Consider the following 22,052-nt stretch of genomic DNA (forward strand, 5'->3'; position numbering starts at 1 on the left):
CGCGCGCCTCGTGCATGGCGAGGGAAAGCAACCCGCTTGGAGCTACTGACCGCTACACCGGCACTGAAGTAGCCGCGCTCCCACCGTGTATCATCGGCGAGGGCTCCTCTACCCTGTTTTCTGGCTAAATGCCTCTCGAATGTAGCTGATTAATATTATAGTAAATTAGCTCTAGAATAAAAAGCCTTAAATGGTAATTGCAGCTAGGAGCACCCCTATGAAAGGCACCCGCCCCGAAGAACAGTGCATGTGAGTTGCGCGCTCTGATCACTGTTGACGGGGACAACTTATAGCATTTTCAAATCACAGTCGTACCAAGCTTGTGGCAGGAGAAAGAACTTGCTTATGGAGGGCATGGACATCCAGGAAAAAGGAAAATACTGATGCTTCACGTCAGGCCACAGGAGTAATTATAACTCAGCTAAACAATCAGATTTTCCGCGGAAGATGTACGCACATAAAGTATATATTTTAAAAGCAGGTCTTCGGGAGCTATACGTTTGTTGTGCTGGTGAGGTTTAGGTTAAAAATTGTTTTGCGGCGAGACCCTTGTACTTTCTCAGCTATCGCTAATTTTTAGCGTTTTTTTTTTTCTTCGCTACTTGCTTCCGTTTCTTCTTTATGATTCGGCTAATACCGGGCCGGAGCATTCTATATTCACAATACCTCACATCTCGGGCACTTCGACATGTTGCACGGTGCCACCATAAATGTCTAGCATAAAGTCCAGTTCGCAATCAGTCTTGCCATCTTAGCTCTACCACATGCTCTAGCATACATGCAGTGCTACGCTACCGTTTACAGATGAATACATCGTATATATGTCCGCACTCGTATTTGGACCGCTGTTTTCTATATGCCAGCCGATAATGTCATTACAATAATATGAAATTAATGTGTGGATGACAACGACCGGTCAGGAACTGAGGCTAAAACAGGACGACTGAAAATAATTACATCTGGTCGTGCGCTCCTGGAGCCATCCGTAGCTGGGCCATAAATGTAACACCGAACTCTAATCGCCAATAAAATACTTCAGCATGAATATATTCTCCTAAAGGGGACTAAAACTTTGTTGCACCCAATGAAGGGCCACATTCTGCCTAAATTAAGAAAAAAAAACTTCAAGAGATTGTGTAACTCTGCTAAGCCTGAGTAACTAAAGTGAAAGCGGCGGCACGCTTCGCTCGACCGGCTTTTCTTCTTTTCTTGCGGAGGCCTCTCTGCCAGCTCAGTGGATGATCGGATTTGGCCTGTCATCTTCTCAACCTCTGAGACGCAGACGGTTTAAGTGGTGTGTCACCGGTATCATGCATGTCGACTGCTGCCGTTAAATGGTCGAGAGCTGTGGCGATTCTTCGGCACCGGCTAAGAGGCAGCATTGACTATCAGACAGAGCGAGCGCCACGGCTCCAGCGTAGCTGCAATTAAGAGACGTCACGGTACGTGACTAAGGATAGCCTAGCGCACGGCTATTATGGATATGGCAGCGGCGCGCGGTGGCTGAGTGACTACATAGCTGACACCTGGTTTCTCCTAATTTGAAGTTGAAACACAGCCCCAAGGCGCCCACGCGGAAGGAGCCACGGATGGGAGTAGTAAATTAATAGAATCAGAATTCTGTACTTTCCTACAAATACAATAAATTCGCAGTTTTTAATTCTTTCGCTTACTGATGTCTACGAATAGGCGTACTTTGAAACTCTACCAACTATTTATTAAACGGAAAGGTGGCATATTCATACGTCCATCTCAAGCATCACACTCATCGCCACAGTCCGCTCCAAACCCACCACGTGAACGCCGAGCAGCACCAACAGGAAATCAGACAAGATATTTCTAACCTCAGTAGATAAACTATCGAAAACGGGAGAAAAAAAAAACAAAAAAAAACAACAACATATTTTTTTTCTTTTTTTAAAAAACGGAAGGCAGGCCATATCTCATAGCAAATGCAGTGTGGACCGAAAACAGCAGAGTAAGACATTAGAAGCGACCAGCCCGAACCCTAACAAATAAAAATTAAAACGATAAAACAATCGTAGCAAAAGCAGAGTCAAAACAGTTAAGCAAAAGCAGTCAGAACCCTAAGCCAACAACAAAAAAGATGATCGTAGCAAAAGCAGAGTCAAAACAAATGAAGCAAAAGCAGTAAAAGAAACTAGGCCAACAACAACAAAAGACGATCACAACAACAACAAAAGACGATCATTGCAAAGGCCGAGTCAAACAAAGGAAGCAAAAACAGTCAAAAACCTAAACCAACACCAACATTTGTAGCTCATGGAGAGTCAAAGAAATAAAGCAAAAGCAGTCAAACACAATCGTATACCAAGTTCAGTTCAGTTCAGTCGTTCAGTCGTGTCCGACTCTTCGTGACCCTATGGACCATGTGACGCCACGCTCTCCGGTCTCTCACTATCTTCCTAACATCACATAACTTCATCTGCAGTGCCTCGAGGATGCCATCTAACCATCGCGTTCGTTGCCTACCCCTTCTCCGGCGACCCTCACCCTTTCCCAACATCAAATCTTTCTCCAGCGACTCCTCTCTTCTCATCAGATGACCAAAGTAGCTGAGCTTTAACTTTAGAACTTGACCCTCCAATGAGCAGTCAGGGTTTATGGTCGCCAATATTGACTGATTTGATCTTCTGGCAGTCCAAGGAACTCTCAAGAGTCTTCGCCAGCACCACAATTCAAATGCGTCAATTCTTCGGCGGTCAGCCTTTTTCACAGTCCAACTCTCGCATCCATACATCACAACTGGAAAGACCATAGCACGAGTTATACGGATCTTGGTTGGCAGACTAATGTCTCTGCTCTTTACTAGGCGGTCAAGGCTAACCGTTGCTCTCTTTCCCAGAAGCAGGCGTCTCCTAATTTCATGGCTGCAGTCTCCTTCCGAGGTAATCTTGGAGCCCAAGAATAGAAAATCTGTCACAACTTCAACTTCTTGTCCCTTGATGCTCCAGGACTTGATAGGGCAAGACGCCATGATCTTTGTCTTTTTAATGTTCAGTTTAAGCCCAAACTTCTCACTCTCTTCTTGTACGCGCATCAGAAGTCTCTTGAGTTCCGCTTCACATTCTGCCATTAAAGTGGTATCATCCGCATATCTAAGGTTGTTGATACGTTTTCCAAAAATCTTCACTCCAGCTGAAGACTCGTCCAGACCGGCCTTCCTCACGATGCACTCTGCATATAGGTTAAATAGGCAGGGCGACAGTAGGCAGCCTTGCCTCACTCCTTTCTCAATCGGAAACCAATCAGTAAGACCTTGCCCAGGTCTGACTGTGGCCTGTTGCCCTTCATACAGGTTCCTGAGGAGACAGATGAGGTGAATTGGAACTCCCATCTCTTGGAGAGCTTGCCACAATCTGCTGTGATCTACGCAGTCAAACGCTTTCGCATAATCAATAAAGCAGGAGTAGATGGGTTTCTGGAACTCTCTTGCTTTTTCCGTGATCCAACGAAGGTTGGCAACTTGGTCTCTAGTTCATCTGCCCTTGCGAAACCCAGCTTGCACGTCCGGAAGCTCCCGATCCACATACTGCTGCAGCCTGCCTTGGAGGATTTTCAACATCACCTTGCTAGCATGCGAAATAAGCGCGATCGTGCGGTAGTTGGAACAATCTTTGGCACTGCCTTTCTTTGGAATGGGGATGTAAACTGACCTCCTTCAATCCTGTGGCCACTGGAGGGTTGTCCAAATCTTCTGACCTATTGTATGCAGAATGTTAACAGCGTCATGGTTGAGGTTTTGAAGCAACTCAGCTGGGATGCCATCAATTCCGCTAGCTTTGTTCTTAGCAAGGCTGGCTAAGGCCCATTCAACTTCACTCTTCAGGATGCCCGGCTCGAGATCAGTGATCACAACCGTCTTATGTTGGGTTTGCACATTCGGGTCCTTCTTGTACAGTTCTTCTATGTATTCCTGCCATCTCTTCTTTATCTCTGCGGCTTCAGTGAGGTCCTTGCCTCGTTTGTCCTTTATCACGCCCAGCTTAGCACAGAAGCTGCCTTCCATATCTTTGATTGTCTTATACAGAGCTCTTGTGTTCCTTAATTGGCTGTTGTCCTCAACTGCTTGGCACTGCATGTTCAGGAAGGCATTCTTATCTCTCCTTGCTATTTTCTGAAAATCTGCATTGAGAACCTTGTATCTTTCTCTTTCCCCCATAACTTTTGCCATCCTCCTTTCCTCAGCTATTTGCAAAGCCTCTTCAGATAACAATTTACTTTCTTGCATTTCTTTTGCTTTGAACTACTTTAGTAGCAACTTCTTGTATTATATCACGAACATCAGTCCACATCTCTTCGGGCTCTTTGTCTTCTAGATCTAATTCTTGAAATCGATTCCTCAGTTGCACAGCATATTCTAATGGAACTTGATCCAGATTATACCTGAAAGGCCTTCTAGTTTTCTGCGTTTTCCTCAATAGAAGCTTAATCTTGGCAAAAAGAAGCTGATGATCGGTGCCACAATCGGCCCCAGGCCTTGTTTTTACTGCTTGTATAGCGCTTCTCCATCTCTGCCGGCAAATAATATAATCGATCTGTTTCCTGTACAGAAGGCACAGTCAAAAAAGGGGAAGCAAAAACAGTCAGGAACCTAAAAGCAACTAAAAACGATCGTAGCAAAAGCAGAGTCAAAACAAAAGAAAACAACAGCGGTCAAACCTAAAACAACAGCAAAAAAAAAGAAAAAAACGCACTGGTATCAAATGCAGAATCAAACGAGCGACGAAATTAACACCCCGCCTAACTAAACATCACAAGGCCGTTAAAAATTCCGGGCTTAAAGTCGCACAGTGCATGCCGTCACAAAAAATTATCAAGGAATGAAACTTCGTTTCTACGGAGGGATACAGACGAGTCGCTAACACAAATGCTACCCTTCTTTTTGATCATGAAGGCTTCAAGAATTTCCCGTGCCACCTGATCGCGACTCCTGCCCAGAATCCTTATACCGTTAAGCATTGACTCACAGTTGCAATCTTTGCAATGGGTAGACAAATTTAACCCGCCTCCGTTTTATAACGATTTCTCATGCTCCCGTGCTCTGTCGTTAATACAGCGACCCGTCTGGCCTATATAGACCCCCCCCAAACGTCAGTGTTGGTCTACGAAATCCCACTGACTTGTGGAGGGGTCTATATAGGCCAGACGGGTCGCTGTATTAACGACAGAGCACGGGAGCATGAGAAATCGTTAGAAAACGGAGGCGGGTTAAATTTGTCTACCCATTGCAAAGATTGCAACTGTGAGCCAATGCTTAACGGTATAAGGATTCTGGGCAGGAGTCGCGATCAGGTGGCACGGGAAATTCTTGAAGCCTTCATGATCAAAAAGAAGGGTAGCATTTGTGTTAGCGACTCGTCTGTATCTCTCCGTAGAAATGAAGTTTCATTCCTTGATAATTTTTTGTGACGGCATGCACTGTGCGACTTTAAGCCCGGAATTTTTGACGGCCTTGTGATGTTTAGTTAGGCGGGGTGTTAATTTCGTCGCTCGTTTGATTCTGCATTTGCTACCAGTGCGTTGTTTTTTTTTTTTTTTTGCTGTTGTTTTAGGTTTGACCGCTGTTGTTTTCTTTTGTTTTGACTCTGCTTTTGCTACGATCGTTTTTAGTTGCTTTTAGGTTCCTGACTGTTTTTGCTTCCCCTTTTTTAACTATGCCTTTGGTATACGATTGTGTTTGACTGCTTTTGCTTCATTTCTTTGACTCTCCTTGAGCTACAAATGTTGGTGTTGGTTTAGGTTTTTGACTGCTTTTGCTTCCTTTGTTTGACTCGGCCTTTCCTATGATCGTCTTTTGTTGTTGTTGGCCTAGTTTCTTTTACTGCTTTTGCTTCATTTGTTTTGACTCTGCTTTTGCTACGATCATCTTTTTTGTTGTTGGCTTAGGGTTGTGACTACTTTTGCTACGATTGTTTTATCGTTTTAATTTTTATTTGTTAGGGTTCGGGCTGGTCGCTTCTAATGTCTTACTCTGCTGTTTTCGGTCCACACTGCATTTGCTATGAGATATGGCCTGCCTTCCGTTTTTTTAAAAAGAAAAAAATGTGTTTTTTTTTTCTCCCGTTTTCGATAGTTTATCTACTGAGGTTAGAAATATCTTGTCTGATTTCCTGTTGGTGCTGCTCGGCGTTCACGTGTTGGGTTTGGAGCGGACTGTGGCGATGAGTGTGATGCTTGAGATGGACGTATAAATATGCCACCTTTCCGTTTAATAAATAGTTGGTAGTGTGCGCATGTGGTGTCCCCTTCTTGTCTGTGTCCGTTTCCGTGTTGCGCCGCCGTTCAATTCCATCTGGGAGGACCTATCCATCTATGTCATATCGAAGACCCGGGTCAAAGAGGCAAGAAGGATGTTTGGGTGGGTGTAGGATGATAAGATGATAAATAACTTTTTCTGCACCTCTGCTGTTACAAATTGTTCAATGTGTAGTATATGCTCAGGGTTTGCTTTACTCGTCTTTGACTGTCGTTGCATAGCTCCTACTTGCTGATCTCTCATCTTGATGATAACCCTGAAAGCATCAGGAGTATTGGAAATCCCTTAACCTAAGAGCTATGCTTTTGTGTGACTCTTACAGAAGGATGATTTGACGGCTCACTACATGGAGCGATAATGCCAAATAAATTTTGTTCTTGCCGTAAAGTACTAGGTAATATTAATTCATAGAAAGCATTCGAATGGATTCCGCAATTCCAGTAAAGGTTGGTGTATGCATGGTTGTGGCAAAAGTATCTACACAGGAGCCCGGAAATTAGGAGACTGACACAAAATTTAGCATGCCGGATGCGGAGCCATTACGCAAGCTAATTGCATTTTAAAGGTTTGTTTTCATATGTCCTCTACCTTCATAACGTTATGAAGGACCCTTACTCATGCTGAAAGTGAAATTGTGATTTGTAAATTTTACGTTTTGAAGCTATGCCCATGCTTTCGTGGATATCAAGAATGTTAATTTGTTGCAATGCCTTGCCGGGAACGTATTTCTCTATCCATATCACCAAGTCGCAGCGCAGTGGAGTCTGTTTTTGCACTATGGTTTCCCGGATGGTCTGTTATGTTTTGTGCTTCATAAAACCGCTCATGGGCTGATATCGCTGGTGGTCTGGGCGGATGAGGGCGGTGTCCGAAACAAGTCTGGAGCACTGATAACGGCGGTGCAATTCGTGTGTCACGAACTGCTAAAGGACTGCGTGTAAATTTTGTGGCAATCCCAAAGCTCGCTTCATAGTTTTTGCTGCTGAGGAGCGACCGAACAGGCGTTCTGACGTAGCAAGGAAACATGTCCATCAAAGGATTTGTCGGCTTTAATGGGACGGCGTTGGTCGCTGCAATGGTGCTGAGTGTTTATGCCGTCAGCGCATTTCAAGAAGGTGAGTGCTTGCAAGAGACAGCTGAAAGATGCCTATTTATTGCACTTGTGTTCGTGATAGAGTTTAGGGCTTGAACGGCACAAAACATTCGCCAGGGAGAGAGGATTGGGTCGTCAAAAACAGCGAAAAATATTGACGATGGCAACACTACGCAAAAGAGAATATCGCATCAAAAGCATATTCAGAAACTTTATTTCGTCTTGGCATGTTCCGAACAGCCTATATACACGCAAACACAGGAAGCCAGAAACACAAACACATGCCTAAACACGCACACTCGGCTAGATAAAACACCAAAATGAGTACCAAGATACTTCGTTGGTCGAGTTGGTAAACATTCACTGGTAATAAAAACAGCGCGAACAGGAAGAACGAAAATGTAGTGCTTCAAGCTATTGTCCAAAAGGCAAACGTTAATACTTCTGTTCCCAATCAGTTTTCTTTATTATGTCTAGTTGTAGTTTCATGTTGGACAATAAGAATGAATCCTTTCCGTGGCGGAGGAATAATACATTTGTGTGTGTGTGTGTGTGTGTGTGTGTGTGTGTGTGTGTGTGTGTGTGTGTGTGTGTGTGTGTGTGTGTGTGTGTGTGTGTGTGTGTGTGTGTGTGTGTGTGTGTGTGTGTGTGTGTGTGTGTGTGTGTGTGTGTGTGTGCGCGTGTGTGCGCGTGTGTGTGTGTGTGTGTGCGTGTGCGTGTGCGTGTGCGTGTGCGTGTGCGTGTGCGTGTGTGTGTGTGTGTGTGTGTGTGTGTGTGTGTGTGTGTGTGTGTGTGTGTGTGTGTGTGTGTGTGTGTGTGTGTGTGTGTGTGTGTGTGTGTGTGTGTGTGTGTGTGTGTGGACTATATATAGTCTAGTCCATAACCCCACTTAGCGGAATGGCATGATTGGACCTCGTGACACTTTCTTCGGGGTAGAAGAAAAAAACCTTAATCAGCACTGCCTGACAACCGCTTCTCAGTTTATCTTCAAGAATTCAAAAGAGAAATTGGACATCTGCGAAACATGAAGAAATAAAAAACCACGCGATCTTTCTGGTGCTTAATGCGCGAATTTATGTCCGTGATGAGGAACCACTTGGCGGCAACGTTAGCAAGAGATGTTAATGCCGATGGGAAAAGAGCGCCCGCCGTTCTTGGCTGCACTGAGAAAAGCCATATAAAACAAATACTCGCAAGCATCTCGGAATTCCAAACTCTTCCGCGCAAGGTGCACTGATCCTGATGTCCTCAATGCGTCTCGGGAAAGAGCCAAGGGATGGCTTAGTCCTATCGGCTTTCAAATAAAAGACTTCAGAACATTGTGCCTCAGCAATATGTGTTAGGTAGTTTATAGGTAATTTTCGAGTGGTGTCTTTTCCTTGATGGGCAGAGTTGTGACCCTGAAGGGCGCTAATCTTTTGTTTCTTGGTGTATATTACAGAAAACGCTCGAAAAGGTCAGCTGTTTTAGATAAGGAAGGGAAAAGTATCAAGAAGGATTCGCGCAGCGCAAGGCGTGTGCAGTTATGTCCAGAATATAAAAAATAGGCGCAGAAGAAAGACATATACAAAAGAACGATAAACATTTATTTGTGACATATTATGAAAGCGCAGATAACGTTTGCCAGGATACCTGACCGTGCACAGACTAATCGTCGGATTGTGTGTTATCGCGAGAGCGTATGGCATGGCGGCGTTGGCAGGAATTGCCAACTCGGACTACAGCTTTCAGGTTGAATAGTTTCGTTGTAATCCAACCTCCCAAGTCCCTAGATACCGAGTTAAACAAACGCAAAATAGGCCATTTCTGCGGCTTCGCTTAAGAGGGTATTTATTTCTACTTCTGACTGTCACTGAAAAACTTAATTAAAGCACTACTGTATGCTCATGAGTACGCCTATTTGGGGGATAATATTCTTAACATTATTACTCATTACGAGAGTAGCAGAGAGAATAAACGCAAACGAATATCCACACGGCAGCTGGATACGGGAGCCATTAACGCTGTCCTTAAAGTCGAGGATTGTGTCAGCCCACTTGATTTCGTCGTGTTTATAAGCTTCCCGAATAATGTTTATCATTCACTAATTGGCCGTACTATGTGCGTTGATTATTTAAAATGGTCAAAGCGACTTCTTCAATTATAATGAAGTTCCGAAGATAGCTTCGGATCCTGTCGAAAGCAGCAAACGTTAAGCAGCTGTCTTAAACTGATAATCATTTATTTCAACAATTTTAGAAAATAGGACCGGTATACTAATATTATTTTATATGTTTATTTTTTAACACATCATGACACTTGTTTATGCAGTGCTCCACAAATGACGCGCTGAGTGTCCAAACACACTTTTCTGTAAAGGGAGATTACAATTATGGCCCTTAGGAGCGGGGTGGAAGTTAAAAGAAGCCCTATTCTTGGTATAAAATCGTATCGGGTAGCGTTCTGGATGGATTAAAAGTTCAAATCATTGACTGCTCATGTATGTCTATAATATAATCCTTTATTCGTCCTGGAAAATACATCGAGGATCTCCAGAAGTGCATTCACTGGAGGAGACTAGTCTCCTCCAGTGAATACACCGTGAATTCGCACGGTTAGAGCTCTAACCGTGCGAATGTGCCGTCGCTATAGCTCACAACGGTGAGCGACTTATGACGAATTAATCATGGCGGTTAGAAAGATGGTGTATATATATTTTTTACTCGTGGCTTCGAAAAAAAGGACTAAATTGCTATAGAGAAAAAAATCAATTAAATATTGTGAAGCTTCAATAAAACGGAAGGGAATAACAGAGTGCCAGTGTTGGCTTCCTTTTTTGTCCCTCGTCTTTGCGCTGTTATTCTTTTCATTTTAAAGCATGTTTCCTATGCCTGTTTAAATTGCTTGAAAAATTTGTAAGCGTTATAATGGCTTTCAAAAGGAAGTGAATAAATATTTGATCAAAACAGATATGCCTCGGTTTGGGCTCCTCAAAGAAATTAGAACCGTTATCTCGATTGGTCGTGCGAAGGTATTCATAGGTAGTCTGAGCTGAGCGGTACAATTCGATCTTTTATCGCCTAGATCCCACAGTAACCGCGTCGCTATGACAGCCGTCGTTGTGCCATATTGCCATGGCAATAGCGCTGACATAATAATACTTTCGAATATATGCATGGACTTGAGAATTTATAATCACGGCTTATTTTCCACGGCTTCGTGAAGGAGGAAGCTTAAGAAATGTTGCCGCTTATTCACCTGCAACGACTCTTAAATTAATGTGTATGGACAGCTGGTTGTGTTGTTTAGTGCCGCTGACCCAAAGAGGGAATGTGCCCTCAAACATCGCTTTCCCTTTTGTCGGTAAAAAGTGGTAGGCATTGACGGATAGCATCGCTTAAGTACTACTTTGTTAGTTCATATAAAAAAAAAATCACATATTTATAGCAAGCAGCGGCGCTATTGAAGGTACAAAAAAATCGGAAGCTACGTTACCTGACGAAAACCCTTGCACCTTGCCCGCGTAAATCCCCTCCAAACGAAAAATTTATTTTGGTAAGTCGCTGTTAGATATTCTTATCGGGAAAATCAAATACTTTCCTCTGCGTACCTTTCGCATGCTCTTATTCCTTAAAAACAGCAATCATGCTTGGAAACATTGAGAGCTTATTGACGCGTAGATCACAAAGTATTGCTTCTTGCTTTTACCCAAGGCACTACCGAGCTGACAGAATGCACGCCACAAGAAATTGCCCGCTGCTACTCACAGTACGTCACTAATTTCTACAGCTACTCGCCCCCTTACGACAGCAGTGATAAAACATTCAGCGAAGACACCTACAACCAGGTCTGCAGGTAAGTTTCCTTTCACTTTGGCCTCAAGCACAGCCTTGGCACAAAAACTGTTTGAAAAGGAAAAGCTTTCGCCTCTTTCCTGTAAAACCGCGTAACTCAAAGATTAGGAACGATGACGCAAAGCGTATTGCATATTGCGTCTATTCACCTAATCTTTCACAATGAGGAATAAAAAATTATAACACAAACCCCACATTTTTTTTTTACTTTAAAGGCCACCAATGATGCGCATCAGAAAGCAGGTAAGGGTTTTATTACATGAAGGCTGTTAGAAATCTTTTGCCTGAATTATGCATTTTATAGAAGGCGAAACAGCTAAATAATTCATTAAAAGCAACGTGCTCGCGGGTGAATAATTACAGAAGTGAAATATGTTTCAGATGTTCCCGCCAGCAGCGATGCATTATTATTCCTCATCGTTACAGAGCATTGACGGCGGCTTTGGACCAAACAAAGCCCGCTTTCATTTTTTAGATCTTTACCCCTTGCTCTTATATAAGCGCTTTATCTTGGTATTACTAAGTATTTTAATTAAAACAAAGACAGCCACTTTATTATTTTTCAGACTGAACCGAATGGTTTGTTGTGTGGAGCCATAGGGGACAGCAGAACGAATTTCTCCTTCGAAGATGCACATTATTCTAGGAGTTGATAATAACTGACATTGCGAGTGGAGACTATTAACATTCCGGCATGAAATAGATGATGGTGTACTAAAATGTACATAGTTTTTACAATTACTACCGCCATGCTGCCTAATATTATTATTTATATTACATGTTATGTGGCTACTTACTTCCTTGCTGTACCAATCAGTGATCTTCAGGGAAAGAAACATTAACGCGTGGACTGGCCGCACGATAAATAACATCTTATCCTAAAGGAATAGATTGCTCTGTCACAGTGAAGGAACTCCTCAGACGCCATCTGCGCTGTTGTATAAATAGCGAACTGGCTCCTGCTGCAGAGGAGATACACTTTATTGAGCAATATGAAAGGTGCTAATTTCACCTGAAAAAACAATACAAAACAAAATGTCCCAACCTGCGATAAATATGGGAGTTCTCTACGGGCTACCATGAGCACTATATGAGACGGAACAAAGCCGTAGTATTCATGTATTGATTGCGCCAATATATTTCCCTGCATGGATATAATGTCCAAGCATGATTCTTAAATTTATGTTAGAAATGAGCACGACGTTCTCAATTTTGTGCTAAATATTGTTCCCTGTATGATAGCACATAATGGATTACAGGGCTGGTGAAACATGTTCAGACCCCAGAGTCTGCTTTCGACTGTTGTGACCTCGCATTTGTCGCGCCTCTTAGGAAATGGTAAGTATAATAAACAGTGGGGAGCCATTTCACCATCTAGAGACATTGGCCTTCGGGGCGAGGGGGGCAATGGCTTCTTCACTGCCATCCTTAAAAGCCGACCATGCAGTTAGAGATGTCTAAACACTCTTGAACAAGACCTGAGATTTGATATTCATTAATTTTTTAAAACGCTATTAGTGTCCGAAGGCATTACAAAGGGGTGTGGGAAGAAATTCATTGCATAACACAGCCGAGCAAGAGAAAAACAAAAACATAAATAGCATGTATTTAGAGAGAGATGTATAGCAGCCTTAGGAACTGAAGTCTGTAAAAAACACATAGAGCATTTCATCACTTCCCGTAATATCCATAAATTTTAATGCTTCCAAATCGAAGTTGAAATGTGCGTGATGTCAAAGTGACTCTCCTCCCGTATGACAGGTTATAAGCCCGGTGAGCGAGGCCCACATGCGTTAGCGCATTATATAGTATTATGGAGATCACTGTTCGTGTTCCCCCAAAATGGGGCTCCCCCAGGGAAAATATAACGCACCATATTGGGTGAGCATCCACGGAATTGGCTACTGGAAGGCTAATATGAACACCTGGTGCACAATTCATGAAACAGAAAGAAAGGGGAAAAGGCGCTTGCGCGTTATTTGTTCGAATATGTGGCGCTTCGAAAGGGCGTTGTACCACGAGCGCTCAATGAAAATCCACTTGCCCTATTGAGCAGCCGTAGGTGCCCAGAAGCCCCACTTAAGCTCTCGCCCAGCTCTATTATGTCACAGCCATCTAAAGGTAGGTTCAAAAAACCAGGAGCTTGCTAGAGTCTCTCACTCTGTGATGAATAGTTTGTTTGGAGTTCAGGACATTTAACTTAAATATAAGCCGCATGAATGTCGTAATATTCGAGCATGCAGGGACAACACAAGTTTTTTGCGAAGAACATGAAACAGAATCATGCACTCTCCGGGTTTAGCTTAATAAGGAGGTTTGCGGGAGATTGGTGTTTGCCCCAAACTGGGACTATCAGAGTTAAATCTAGGTCAGGGTGAATGCTCAAATGATTTGGTTTATCATGATGGAAATGCAGCGCTTTGAAGACGAGGACAAAACAACGACGGACAACACGGTCGTTAAATTTCCACCAATTTTATCCACTGCAAGTGCAGGTTTTTATGGACCATAGATAAATATGATTCCAGCATGCTACCGGTTAGCATGTCACCCCATATCGCAAAACATAGACTCTGTTGTTATTAAGTCCAACTCCTTCTTCGTAAGAGATATCAATGCCTCGCTTACGTATTCATATTTAAGTCTTTTATTTTGCCATCTTCTACGATATAGCGTGTTAACTCTTCTTTATTTCTGCTGGTTATTTTGCAGTCACTGCAAATGCGATGACATCCATATGGGTTGCACTTAGACAGTGCTGCGCAATATTTCCCTTCTTGTTCTCAACGTTTTTTATGTGTTATTAGATTCTTTCATTTAGCACCTTCCAGTCTGTCTTGTATACACCTTACCACAATGCTTAGAACACACAGCGATTTCTGCACATTGCAAAGGTTTCTTCTTGTGGTCATTTTATGCATACCTGTTTCTTCAGACCAAACGGATCAGCCAGGCGCTGAAAACGCTACTTATGTTTTAGCTCGCTGTCCCATGTTTTTCAGATTATGTGAAAGCCTGTGAAGGTAGAGTGGTGCTGCTACCTTTTTGTACTTCTCTGCCAGGCTTTGAAGTGGAGACTACCTTTTGCCGAGCAGAGTTTCTGGCACTGAGACTGAGAAGTTCATTGAATAGACGTCTTTCCGAAATCGCTACACTTGAGTCTAGAAACTACTATTTGCTTTATGCTTAAACCCCCTGTTTCATAAATTGTTAACCATATTTTGACGATGCTTCACTGAATTATACGAAATCAGCGGTTTCTTTTCTCGAGGGGCATAGCCTTATCATGGGCTTCCTTCTTAATATAATATCAAGGAAGCGAATTTCCATGTTCGTTTGTATTTCATATATCACCTGCAGCGCATGGAGACATTCTTCAAAAATGGCTGTTGTACCAAACTATGCTTGCTTCAAGTTGTTTTCGGGGGTAGCGACAATGATCAGATAATCAACCACGTGTCTAAAGACTTCTTCTAGATTTGAACATAGTAGGCGCCCATTGAGCTTCTGATCATTTTGGAAGAGGTACACACTGATATGTACAGGTGTCACCCGTTAATAATTAGGGGGATTATTAACGATGCGCCCTTAACGGTGCGCACGCTCCCAGACACCCTTAGAGTGAGTGGGGGTAGCTCTTCCGGTCGCAAAGGAGATGCCCTCGACCTGCGCGGCAAGCTCAGCCGGAATTCAACTACCTTGTAGTGACAGAAGGGGGTGGTCGTTTGGTGCCCAGCTGTCGCCGGTTCAAACCAGAGTAAGGATCGGAGTCAGAAGTAACAAACAAAACACACTTTATACACAGCAAGAGACGATACACAGGAATACACAAATACTTGAAATGCACAGACGAGAGGTTCCAAGAGTACAAATACTAAGCATGCAACTACAGAGGTATTCAGTAACACAGAGGCTTTACAACACATATGTAACACGAGAGAGTCACAAAAACATACACCAAATTGTTCACCGGGCACTGTTGCAGTCCGACGCCTCGAGAGTCACGATGTGGCCGCCATGCAAGACGAGCGCCGCTTCCTCGCAGGTCCGTGGGCTTGCCAGCAGCGGGTGATCCCCGGGAGTCCAGTCGAAGCACTTGCGAGCACGTCGCACTGACTGACTGACTGACTGACTGACTGACTGACTGACTGACTGACTGACTGACTGACTGACTGACTGACTGACTGACTGACTGACTGACTGACTGACTGACTGACTGACTGACTGACTGACTGACTGACTGACTGACTGACTGACTGACTGACTGACTGACTGACTGACTGACTGACTGACTGACTGACTGACTGACTGACTGACTGACTGACTGACTGACTGACTGACTGACTGACTGACTGACTGACTGACTGACTGACTGACTGACTGACTGACTGACTGACTGACTGACTGACTGACTGACTGACTGACTGACTGACTGACTGACTGACTGACTGACTGACTGACTGACTGACTGACTGACTGACTGACTGACTGACTGACTGACTGACTGACTGACTGACTGACTGACTGACTGACTGACTGACTGACTGACTGACTGACTGACTGACTGACTGACTGACTGACTGACTGACTGACTGACTGACTGACTGACTGACTGGCTGGCTGGCTGGCTGGCTGGCTGGCTGGCTGACTGACTGACTGACTGACTGACTGACTGACTGACTGACTGACTGACTGACTGACTGACTGACTGACTGACTGACTGACTGACTGACTGACTGACTGACTGACTGACTGACTGACTGACTGACTGACTGACTGACTGACTGACTGACTGACTGACTGACTGACTGACTGACTGACTGACTGACTGACTGACTGACTGACTGACTGACTGACTGACTGACTGACTGACTGACTGACTGACTGACTGACTGACTGACTGACTGACTGACTGACTGACTGACTGACTGACTGACTGACTGACTGACTGACTGACTGACTGACTGACTGACTGACTGACTGACTGACTGACTGACTGACTGACTGACTGACTGACTGACTGACTGACTGACTGACTGACTGACTGACTGACTGACTGACTGACTGACTGACTGACTGACTGACTGACTGACTGACTGACTGACTGACTGACTGACTGACTGACTGACTGACTGACTGACTGACTGACTGACTGACTGACTGACTGACTGACTGACTGACTGACTGACTGACTGACTGACTGACTGACTGACTGACTGACTGACTGACTGACTGACTGACTGACTGACTGACTGACTGACTGACTGACTGACTGACTGACTGACTGACTGACTGACTGACTGACTGACTGACTGACTGACTGACTGACTGACTGACTGACTGACTGACTGACTGACTGACTGACTGACTGCACAAGCTGCGCGGCCTCAATAAATAGGGCGCGCCGCGTCTGTCTGTTAAGGCGCGCTAAGACTAGCGCGCACACACACTTTTAGCTTCGCTGGTTGGAGCGCTACCTTTTCCTCCCGTCGAGCCGAGCGTCGTCATTGGCTAAGTCCCATAAACCGGTGCATCAAATACGAAAAAAGAGTAGTGTACCATATTCCGCTAGCGTGTGGGCGGACTTATATCGATCTAACTGGCCGCTGCCTGAATGTTCGGTTACAGGAGCACAACATGTCTTTGGGAAAACCAGCTTCTTCGAATCTTCCCAAGCTCTGCATGGAATGCAGGGAATGTAAGCCTCCGCTTGATAAAAATACTAGTTTTCATAGGCATAGTGAGGTGTCAGAAGACTACCATATCTGTAACAATCAGGCTACATGTGTCAGTGGCCCATCTGTTGTCCTGCATGAACGGGAGCTTTCATATCTACACGTGCCTATGTGATTCTATTGGTATTTTATTTACATTTGTTTGCTTTTGAGTATATACGTTCAGCCTTTCGTGATTAAAAACTTAATGGTGAGTAAGAGCTTTTTGTGTATCTTTTTTGTTCCTTTGTTGTGTGCGCTGTTAATTTCCCAAGATGCTTTACCAACTAGCCCGAATGTCAGTTTTCCTACGATCTTGCAAAAAAGGGCGAGCACGCTGTGCTATGAATTTCTTTTTTGCAGTGCCTTTAATGAGACGTCTTCATGCTATGCGGGATTCGAACGCTGTCCCCACTCCATGAAAGTAAACTTCACTCGAAGAGAGGAGGGTTACAGAGCGTTTCGTGCTTTGGCATGCAATAGAGAAGCGTACCAAGGTAAGGCTCCATACGCAATAGCCAAATTTTCAAAAGATGTCTGAAGCTTAGGAGTGTAGGTTATTCACTTGTCACGAAACAGCGCGGAAATATTGGACAGAACAAGAGACAGCAAATATATATATATTTTGCTCTGTCCAGCAGTTTTACGCTCTTTCGTAAGAAAAAAAAAAGATTTTCGTAACCTGCACTGTCCAAGCACCGTCAGTGCGCTGGGATGACAATACAGACGGTGATTATACTTGGTACCTAATCTTTTATGTACTCCAGGGTTCTTCGTGACGTGTTCCGATCAGGAGATCACTAATAGAAATGTGCGAATATCACGCTTTAGAGACCGGAACAAATAGAAATGTGCTTGATTTCCTATCAAACTAAGCACAGAACACTGCCAATTAAGCAAAAACGTAATGGGTATGAAGCGAGCATTTGTAGCGGTATATGGTACTGGGTTTAAAACAGGTAAAATTCAAGTATTCATGGCAGGGCTAAAGTCATGGAGGCGAAACTGTTACTGACGAAATGCGCAAAGCAATGGTAAGGTCAGGGAACAAATCGAACCTCATTTCTGCTTCTAAAAGGGAATGGTGGTTTAGCAATAACCTTGAATATCGGCCATGCACTCGGTTTTGCCAAGCCTACATTAAATATGCCCCGTCGTCTAATCCTGACAAAAATATATACCTATAATCAGCATCAATTCTGCCACTCGAATGAATTAGGTCATGTTGCTGAACCCTCCTTTGCGCATTTAATGATCACAGCAGCATGTTGTCGTGCTATTTCGCTGTGGGCCTTGTTTATGGAATGGTCGTCGGAAAATGCTTTTAGTGTGGCGATTCAAGTTTTGTGCGAAGTTCCTGGAAACTTGAAAATGATTACATTGCCTGTCAATAATGCTAATATAGACTAGCTACCACAGTAGGACAATACGATTCACTCTCAGAAATTTTCATTAAGTGCACTTCTCTAAATATTACCGAAATTAGCTTATACAAAAAGTGCGTATAAAATTTTTCAGAATTCCGAGTTTTCTTGTTATCTTTCTCTAATGCCCAGCCAACGCCAGTCCACGTTTGAGAAACAAGCTTTTTCCGCGTTGTTAATGCATTGTTGTTTATTGCGATATCAGGAGTCGCCAGTTGTGTGCACTCGCTCAGAGTCGTTTTGCAATTATCAGCTCTGCCCTCAGGTCCTTGATGGTTCGCGCCAATTCCACTCCGAAGTTAATGGCAGGCCACTCACTACCAATAATATTTTCGGCATGTTGCATGTTACGGTGGTTCAGGCAAGTGCCATGGGCACCTTATGGTTCGGTTTCATGGTTTGACTCATCGGTTTATTGGCCGAAATCGACTCGGGCTGTAAGAGACGCCGCAGCGAGGGCGCTGTAAAATTTGACCCCCTCGGGTTCTTTGGCATGACCTGAGATGACATAAAACACCTACGCCTTGTTTTTCGCCTCCAACGAAAAGCGGCCACCATGGTTGGAATTCGATCCCACGTTCTCGGGGTCAGTAGTGGAGTGCTCTAACCACTGAGCGAAGGGGCGGGGCATACCTTATGCCTGTTCACCTATTCAGCTTTCCAAAAATAGGAAAGCAGGACCATTGATCCCTGTGAGGAAGTGTGCAGAAGGCAGCTCTAAATCGTGTGTCTGAAATACGCAGCTAGCTGTTGCTGCATGCTGTCGAGACTCGAGTGCAAAACGATCCTCAGATTGGCGGCTTAAAACTGCAAGCAAGTGATCACAACGAATACTCAATAGCTATCGTTTTGATGACGGTATGGATCGATTCCAAGACAGTTTTTAGGGATAATGCTCTTGAAGATGCACATGGGTAAAGAATGGTGTCCCCTGGTATGCCCCGCCAGGCCAGTTTCGAAAGGGGTATCTGTCGGGGGCGCTAGCGCGCATTCGTGCACCTTAGAGTTTTGCTCGTGACTGCACACTGTGCTCGTAGACCAGCCTTTCTACTATCTACAATAAGCGGTAATTTGCGCACGTAGTAACGCAACTGCTCGAAAATTATACAATATAGCGTCTTTAAGAAGCATTGTTTTCCCATTCTCTTTGAGAGCATGCTTGCCAGCGCAACGAAATCTGCAGTTATGCTTCGCAACCCGAAGGTTGCATTGGCATTAGTGTGCACAAAATTCAATACGGCCACTTTGTACGGTACGGTAAAGGTGCAATACATTTGTGTTTCATTAGGTACTGCCAAATGCAGGTGTTTTTCACCGTAACCTGCTCATATGGCGGAAATTCTGGGTGTGGTTTGTTTATATGTGCTTTACTACGGTTGCGTTTTAATCCTGTTTATCTTCAAAATAAATTCGTATCTTTTATGCTTCAGCAAAGTATTCTGCTCAAAAGAACCTATTTTCTTCGATGTTCCAAGAACTTCCAAAAGTTATTTTCAGCAATGTGTGTAGCAACCGTCCATTTGGAGGCAGACAACCATCCTTCATGCAAAAGCTGTCAGCGCAGTGAATCATATTAGTCAAATGTGATGCTTGGGTCTCTACAGCGAGCCCTTAAGGAGCAGACATGTGCCATGTAGCGAGTATCTCCAGTGCGATCAGCAGGAAGACCCATTATATGAGCCACAGCGAGTCGTAATGGCTCTATAAAACCCGCCGCAGTGGCTCAGTGGCTTAGTGACTTTGGGTTCTTGGCTGCCAATGTCATAGTCAGGGCACTTAAACCCGCCTAGGGCGACCACAGCTCAATAAACATGAACTGTAAAAAAAAAAAAAACGTGTCCTGTGTGAAAAGCACTGGGCTTAATACCAGGTGCTCGACTACAGTGCTGACCATAGTTCACGCATCCTTTCGGACTTTAAACCATACAGGCTGGCATGCTCGCATGACTTATTTTTCATTTTACGTTTAATGTGAAGATTGTGCTTGCATAACTTATGCGGTCAGAAGGCTTCGAGCAGCCGGTGTACAAGCCAAAATGACATTTCTGCGAAGAGCTGACGTTGAACCAGCGCGCGCTTCCTACGGTTTCCTCTCCTGAGCTGAAAAAGATAGCGGTTTTAATCGGGCATGCAAAACGTACACATTAGGAGAAATGTTCAGGAGAATTATGGACTCTCTCAGGAAGTCGGTCTAGAGTAATGGGTTGGCCGCTAGGCTGGGGGCATGCAAATGTGGTGGTTCGAGTCCTGATGTGGACGCGATTCACTTATTATAATTTTATATCTGACTTTTTAAGGACACATCCGCTGCACGCCACTAGTAAAGCAAGTAATGCTAAGTATTGGAAAGCAGGCCTTGGTGAAACGGTCGGCTTTGGTAACAGCTGCATTAAATAATTGTGCCATATATTCAGCTTTGTATTTATTACACTTAAGGAATACTTTACTCCATGAAATATGCGCAAAAATATTAGGAAACAGCCTTGCAATAACACTATGCGCAATACGACACATTCTAAAGAATGCAAGACAGGACACAGATGGGAGCGTGATGGTCACTAAGGGTTGCTGCCACTCATGTTAGAACTTGGCCTGCGCATGCAATTCCTTTAAATAAACAATCATCTTACAGAAGTGGCCTTTTTAAGCAAAAATAGGTTCGCAATGCAGGTCCATCATATGCTATCTCGATGGTCGGTTCCTTTATGTGCTTAAGCTGGCAGTCTTTCGTGCTATGCTTTCGGAAGTCATGGTCATCATTTTAATTTCTGGTGAAAACCTTAAGCCAAGAATACTAACCATGCCTCTTTAGCCTACATAAAAAGAAGCCTAAAGCAGCCGTTAAATTCGAAGCTTAGCATAGCAAAACGTGCTGGAACAAGTTCAAAATTGCGACACGTTTCTAAACGAGATTTACCTGTCGCAACTGCATGTATATGCTTGCTTAGGCAAGTTAAATCGCCGATTAACTAGCTTTGTGCTCTAAATAGACGAAAATTAGGGCACGTACGTGTAAGTAAACAACAGCAAGTGTTCGCGCTATCAGGTTTCTAAGTGCCGTAAGAAGGTTTTAAGTGTCCCTGTTCATTAACAAACCGCAGAAAGGTCCCAGAAAATCCTTTTATGTGAAAACAAAATCATGCTTGATTGATCAAATCAGAACGTAGTCCACCGCGTAAGAAATGTGTTATAATTCTATATTTTTATGGATCCGATGTTGGAACACAGGCGAGAATATGTTAACAAAATCACTGTCCTGTTATGGCGTTGACCACCCACTGAGTGTCGTTATCATTGGCTATTCCGGTTGCCTTTCGCGGTATACCTACTGAGCAGCCCTGATTTAAAATCCACCGGCATGAAAAACTAATTTTCAGTTTGTTTTAGAGAAAGATAGAGGCCGATGCTATGATCACAAACGTACCGCTACCAACTTGTATAGTCGGAACCTCTGGACATTGTTCATACGAATGTGTTTTTTCTCTTTGGAAAGGACGCCGCGTCTCTAAGAAATGTCTACCGTGATCAATAATCAGCATTACAGCAGAACGTTAGCTAGTTGTTATATTTAGCTGCGTGTTTCATCCTGAGCAATTATAATTTTGCATGCTGACCTACCAAGCGCATTTCCTGAAAACCTTTACGGGAGTCTGTGAATCAACATTTAAACTTAAATTTTATAAAGCAAAGCATTAAAAGGCATCACGC

At 43.8% G+C, this 22,052-nt stretch overlaps 1 protein-coding gene across 2 annotated transcripts in view; it reads left to right on the plus strand.

Annotated features, from left to right (window-relative positions):
* The first annotated feature begins 7,232 nt into the window (after nt 1-7,232).
* LOC146177246 (uncharacterized) overlaps nt 7,233-22,052 on the plus strand; it is a 30,910-nt gene continuing 16,090 nt past the window's right edge. Inside the window, exons 1-2 of one of the 2 annotated variants that reach the window (XM_084581114.1) lie at nt 7,233-7,395; nt 11,142-11,207. In XM_084581114.1, coding sequence (XP_084437240.1) covers nt 7,305-7,395; nt 11,142-11,207 — 157 coding nt within the window. In that variant the 5' untranslated portion in view covers nt 7,233-7,304. Of the gene's footprint in view, nt 7,396-11,065; nt 11,208-22,052 lie in introns of both variants that reach the window. The other variant, XM_084581115.1, reaches the window with a different exon arrangement.

The sequence above is a fragment of the Amblyomma maculatum genome, chromosome 10 (assembly GCF_055883805.1).
Source record: "Amblyomma maculatum isolate TAMU_Amacu chromosome 10, ASM5588380v1, whole genome shotgun sequence".
Classification (NCBI taxonomy): Eukaryota; Metazoa; Arthropoda; class Arachnida; order Ixodida; family Ixodidae; genus Amblyomma; species Amblyomma maculatum.